Source organism: Esox lucius, chromosome 10 (assembly GCF_011004845.1).
Source record: "Esox lucius isolate fEsoLuc1 chromosome 10, fEsoLuc1.pri, whole genome shotgun sequence".
NCBI lineage: Eukaryota > Metazoa > Chordata > Actinopteri > Esociformes > Esocidae > Esox > Esox lucius.
Genome location: NC_047578.1, coordinates 10,941,622 through 10,948,204, shown reverse-complemented (window position 1 = coordinate 10,948,204; position 6,583 = coordinate 10,941,622). Strand labels below are relative to the sequence as shown.

The 6,583-nt window shown below is 43.0% G+C and overlaps 1 protein-coding gene across 1 annotated transcript; it reads right to left on the bottom strand.

Annotated features, from left to right (window-relative positions):
- Positions 1 to 2,946: 2,946 nt before the first annotated feature.
- LOC114839981 (proline-rich protein 1-like) lies at positions 2,947 to 3,690 on the bottom strand. Its single transcript, XM_029122917.2, has one exon. It carries the CDS (start codon positions 3,688 to 3,690, stop codon positions 2,947 to 2,949), a length of 744 nt encoding a protein of 247 aa, XP_028978750.2.
- Between the last annotated feature and the right edge of the window lie 2,893 nt (positions 3,691 to 6,583).

Here is a 6,583-nt window from a genome sequence, read left to right as displayed (position 1 = left end):
ATGTTTCCACCTCCATGCTTCACGGTTGGGATGGTGTTCTTGGGGTTGTACTCATCCTTCTTCTTCCTCCAAACAGTTTAGACCAAAAAGATCTATTTCTGTCTCATCAGACCACATGACCTTCTCCCATTCCTCCTCTGGATCATCCAGATGGTCATTGGCAAACTTCAGACGGTCCTGGACATGCGCTGGCTTGAGCAGGGGGACCTTGCGTGCGCTGCAGGATTTTAATCCATGACGGCGTAGTGTGTTAGTAATGGTTTTCTTTGAGACTGTGGTCCGAGCTCTCTTCAGGTCATTGACCAGGTCCTGCCATGTAGTTCTGGGCTGATCCCTCACCTTCCTCATGATCATTGATGCCCCACGAGGTGAGATCTTGCATGGAGCCCCAGACCGAGGGAGATTGACCGTCATCTTGAACTTCTTCCATTTTCTAATAATTGCCCCAACAGTTGTTGCCTTCTCACCAAGCTGCTTGCCTATTGTCCTGTAGCCCATCCCAGCCTTGTCCATGTCTACAATTTTATTCCTGATGTCCTTACACAGCTCTCTGGTCTTGGCCATTGTGGAGAGGTTGAAATCTGTTTGATTGAGTGTGTGGACAGGTGTCATTTATACAAGTAACAAGTTCAAACAGGTGCAATTAATACAGGTAATGAGTGGAGAACAGGAGGGTTTCTTAAATAAAAACTAACAGGTCTATGAGAGCCGGAATTCTTACTGGTTGTTAGGTGATCAAATACTTATGTCATGCAATAAAATGCAAATTAATTATTTAAAAATCATTCATTGTGATTTTCTGGATTTTTACAGACCTCTACATGCTTTGTAAAAAAGAAAACCCTTTCAAAATCGGCAGTGTATTAAATACTTGTTTTCCCCACTATATGTAAGAGACTGAAGATAGAGAGTTACAAGAAATATCTACATGAAGGTACTTCAGGCAATGGAGGCAACTCCAGCAATTCAGCAATTGAAACTACAGGTGTATTATACACTCACCTAAAGGATTATTAGGAACACCATACTAATACTGTGTTTGACCCCCTTTCGCCTTCAGAACTGCCTTAATTCTATGTGGCATTGATTCAACAAGGTGCTGAAAGCATTCTTTAGAAATGTTGGCCCATATTGATAGGATAGCATCTTGCAGTTGATGGAGATTTTTTGGATGCACATCCAGGGCACGAAGCTCCCATTCCACCACATCCCAAAGATGAGATCTGGTGACTGTGGGGGCCATTTCAGTACTGTGAACTCATTGTCATGTTCAAGAAACCAATTTGAAATGATTCGAGCTTTGTGACATGGTGCAGTATCCTGCTGGAAGTAGCCATCAGAGGATGGGTACATGGTGGTCATAAAGGGATGGACATGGTCAGAAACAATGCTCAGGTAGGCCGTGGCATTTAAACGATGCCCAATTGGCACTAAGGGGCCTAAAGTGTGGCAAGAAAACATCCCACACCATTACACCACCACCACTAGCCTGCACAGTGGTAACAAGGCATGATGGATCCATGTTTTCATTCTGTTTACGCCAAATTCTGACTCTACCATCTGAATGTCTCAACAGAAATCGAGACTCATCAGACCAGGCAACATTCTTCCAGTCTTCAACTGTCCAATTTTAGTGAGCTCGTGCAAATTGTAGCCTCTTTTTCCTATTTGTAGTGGAGATGAGTGGTACCCGGTGGGGTCTTCTGCTGTTGTAGCCCATCCGCCTCAAGGTTGTGCGTGTTGTGGCTTCACAAATGCTTTGCTGCATACCTCGGTTGTAACGAGTGGTTATTTCAGTCAAAGCTGCTCTTCAATCAGCTTGAATCAGTCGGCCCATTCTCCTCTGACCTCTAGCATCAACAAAGCATTTTCGCCCACAGGACTGCCGCATACTGGATGTTTTTCCCATTTCACACCATTCTTTGTAAACCCTAGAAATGGTTGTGTGTGAAAATCCCAGTAACTGAGCAGATTGTGAAATACTCAGACCGGCCCGTCTGGCACCAACAACCATGCCATGCTCAAAATTGCTTAAATCACCTATCTTTCCCATTCTGACATTCAGTTTGGAGTTCAGGATATTGTCTTGACCAGGACCACACCCCTAAATGCACTGAAGCAACTGCCATGTGATTGGTTGATTAGATAATTGCATTAATGAGAAATTTAACAGGTGTTCCTAATAATCCTTTAGGTGAGTGTATACACTTCTCAGCACTATGGAGTCTGTTGATTTTTGATTAATACATTATTTCAGAGTAAAATCCTTCAGTGTCATTTGTTAAATTAGGTTACCTTAATCGGTGAGTTGCATTTTAAAGTGAAGATCACCTATTGAAATGTCCAGAAATTTTAAGAAATAGACTGGGGGAGCACTAACTTCTTCACATGAATGTATATTGATGTGATGGCACATCGTTCATCACATGGCAATGTTCAGATGACCACCATCGTCTTATGGCCGAATCTACATGAGAGACCAAACCATGTATATTTTGGAAGGGAAAGCCAGGAGTCATCAGGCAAAGTAGTCCTAAGGTGTGGTCCTTGGGTTCAGGTCCTCCCAAGATCCAACAGCACAACAGAGAAACCAAAGAGAAAGCATATGAGATCCAAAATGGATGGACGATAAGACAGGATAAATTACACCAGCCGTCACTCACCCTGAGACACGGCTGAGTGTTGCCTGCAGAGTTCTTTCCCACCACACAAGCCCCAGGGGGCGCAAAGCCGGACAAAAAGATCTTCTAAGTGACTCAACCCACTCATGCCGATTACAGCAAAGTGCTTGACATAGCGAAAAGCTTAAATGTCTGCAAGTCTAGCACGCTCCCATAGTGAATTCGTTTGAATGCACGAGAACAGACAACTAAAAGCCTGACACGACACGATGCACCCTCTTAGAAATGACATTGTAACAACAGTACGCCAGTGACTCAGCCTCTGTTATAGCATTGGAGGGAGGGTATCCCAGTGGAAGGAGGGTGTCCCAGTGGAGGGAGGGTGTCCCAGTGGAGAGAGGGTGTCCCGTTGGAGGGAGGGTGTCCCGGTGGAGGGAGGGTATCCCAGTGGAGGGTATCCCAGTGGAAGGAGGGTGTCCCAGTGGAAGGAGGGTGTCCCAGTGGAGAGAGGGTGTCCCAGTGGAAGGAGGGTGTCCCGGTGGAGAGAGGGTGTCCCGGTGGAGGGAGGGTTTCCCGGTGGAAGGAGGGTGTCCCGGTGGAGAGAGGGTGTCCCGGTGGAGGGAGGGTATCCCAGTGGAGAGAGGGTGTCCCGGTGGAGGGAGGGTTTCCCGGTGGAGGGAGTGTGTCCCGGTGGAGAGAGGGTGTCCCGGTGGAGAGAGGGTGTCCCGGTGGAGGGAGGGTTTCCCGGTGGAAGGAGGGTGTCCCGGTGGAGAGAGGGTGTCCCGGTGGAGGGAGGGTATCCCAGTGGAGGGTATCCCAGTGGAAGGAGGGTGTCCCGGTGGAGAGAGGGTGTCCCGGTGGAGGGAGGGTTTCCCGGTGGAGGGAGTGTGTCCCGGTGGAGGGAGGGTGTCCCGGTGGAGGGAGGGTTTCCCGGTGGAGGGAGGGTTTCCCGGTGGAGGGAGGGTGTCCCAGTGGAGGGAGTGTATCCTGCCAAATAAAGACAGTAGCGGGGGGGGGTTGTACACCAATCACCTTGATGTCCCGGGGCCGGATGCTGCTCAGTCTTCATCTTCAGTAAAGACTCAAAGGTTACCACATAGTCTGTGTGTTTAAAATGGATTGGCAGACTATTCCAGAGAAAAAATGTGGCTTTGTTTTGAAATTCTGAGAACAAGACAAGGAGGCCTGTGTCTTGTGACCATAGTGTACGTTTGGTATGTTAAGCAGGAGCAATTCAGGGAGGTCATGCTTTGTATTGTAGTGTAGTGTTTTGTAGGTTAGCAATAAAACCTTAAAATCTGAGAGGAAGCCTGTGTAGAGATATAGCACTGGACAAATATGATAGTTTTAGTTTAGGGATTTTGTTTAGAACTAGTTGTAATGTATTTACTATCTTTAAGGGTACCCAGAGAGTAGACCATCACAATAGACAAATATTGAAGTAACAAAAGGATATATTAGCTTTTATGCACCGTTTTCTGACACGAGCTGGAATAAAGCTGCTTTAGAAATGCAACATGTTTTATATGTTACTCAGAAGTTAGGTCCGCTATGACAGTAACAAAATATTGATAAAAAAAAAATGATTGAACAACTATTACGATCCCTTGTCAAATCCAACAGCAGATCTCTTTTTTCCAGCATCTCTTTTTAACCCTTTGACGCGTACGATCACACCGGTGTGATCAGTCTAGAGTGGTCCCTGAAGCGTACGATCACACCGGTGTGATTAGAACGTATTGTTTAGAACGCATCATTAGAACGCCTAGGTACGAGTGACGTAACAATGGCTGGTCAGACCGCGCTGTTATTTACTCACATTTAGCTCAAACAGCGTTTATAACTTCATTTCCTGATTGTAATTGTTTCAAGACCACACTATGTTATTAACCAGGTAGCAAGCATAAAAAAGTGTTACTTACGTACCAACAGGTAGCCAACACTAGAAGTTAGATTTTCTACAATAAACATAATACGCAAAAACGAATTATATTAGCGACTACTATAGAGCATCTAACCATGTCCTGAAAGAGCTGACAACCTGTCAAAATCATTGTGTAAAAACTTTCAAGTTACGTTACCTGTTGAGGGTGCTGCTATGCTTTTTATCAATCAAAGATAAAGAAAGGTGAGTAACTCTAAGACCTGATGGTCATTTACATTTGCCAGTCTTTCGGACAGATTTGCCATCCTGGGAAAACTATGATCTTCATTTTAGCTGCACTGCATTACAGGTCAAACTTTGTTAGCTAGCGGTTAGCTGACGTTTGCTAGCGGTTAGCTGATGTTTGCTAGCTAGCTACAGTTACACATAAACCAGCTCTTTGCAGCTCTTTGAATTTGAGTCAAAAAGAGAAGCTTGCAATGCAGTGTATTTAGTGTTCCTTACCTGGCAAAGTGACTTCATGTCAACCGTCTGAACGCCACTCAATGCATGTAGCTAACGTGGGGTTAATCCAGTCAGTTTGTTTTGGTAGGGTTCACGCACAATAGTTCAATTGGCAGATCTAGTAGCAAACCGATGGCGCAAACTAAAACAGTATTACAGCACTACTTTTGTTGAGAAAAAAGCTCGTAATCTTCAAAAATCTACCTTTTCACTGATCGCATTTGTCCATTACTAAATGCAAGAATCGGAATCTATCATTTTTTGAGAGCTTCTGAATAATTACGTAAAACTATTTACACACCACCTATTGCCTGATAGATTGCGTATGTTTTATTGATACAACAAGTGAAGCGTTTCAGTATCTTTCTCGCCGCGATCTTTAGAATTAGGACAGCATTTTTAAGATTGGTTCATAATTATTCAATATACATTTTTAACAGTTACTACCTGTAAAAGTTTGTTAATATAATTTAAATAAAAAATTAGATGCATAACTAGTAAGCAGCGTGGTGTTTTTGGGAAGCTGCAGATTAAATTTTTTGTGACGTCACAATCAAATTCTGGAACTCTGAGTGAGTGCTGAACTCACGCGCAAAAAAACTCACTCTGGGGGGCCGTTAAGGCATATTTGAAACTCACGCGTGAAAAGGTTAATCCAAGTTAACAAGTAAAAACTTTTCTGCCATCTACTTCTTATGTCCTACAGGACATTCTTGGCCTTCAAAATGCAGCATATATAAAGAAAAACAAAAGTGGTCCAACAACAGAACCTTAAGGACCGACAAAACATATAGTTGTCACAGTAAACTGACAACTGTTTTTTGTACATATTTTGAAAGAAATTTGAAATTTAATGTAAGACGTTGGGTATAACATTTTACTGGATCAAGGTTAAGCTTCTCTCTTAGGAGAGAATTTACTACTACTTCCTTTAATGAGTTTGTTAAAGATCCAGATAATAAGGATCCATTTATGATGTTTAACATGAAACCTCGAGCACAGGAAGCTTTAGTAGGAGGAGGGTCCAGCAGACATCTGGAAGGTTTAGAGACCATTACTAGTATATTAAAAGGGATACAGGATAAAACAAAACCTCCTGTGTCCCAATTGGTCCAAGGTCCTGGATATCTGTTTTTTAAATATTATTATCTTATTTTAAATATTTTACCTAATAATCTCATCTAAGTTTAAAAGTTCATCCCGGCCAAAGTGAAGGCCAACTTCTGGAATTTGTTTTTGTTAACGTTGAGTAGTTGGAGAGAGCCTGTAAAAGTGCATCTAGAAATATTAGAGATTTTGGAGAATTTATAGGGCACATTTTGAGTTCCCTCAGGATGCAAGTAACTTTGTTTTTGTGACATTAAAATGTCATAAGATGTTGTAGCGATGTTTCACAAGTTTGAGTTCCAAGGGATGATTGGAGTGCATAGGTCCAAGTAAATATTGGACAAAACAGCCTCTAAAAAGCCTTTTGAATTGGGTGAGTGGACACTGTGTTAATATTCAAGTGGAAGTAGCATAGAATGGTTTCTTCTAGGATATTGACAAGAAGAAATAGGAAATTGAGAAGAAA

What these genes read in the sequence shown, in the direction of transcription:
- LOC114839981 (XM_029122917.2), bottom strand. Translation starts at nt 3,690, where the DNA reads ATGAAGACTGAGCAGCATCCGGCCCCGGGACATCAAGGTGATTGGTGT.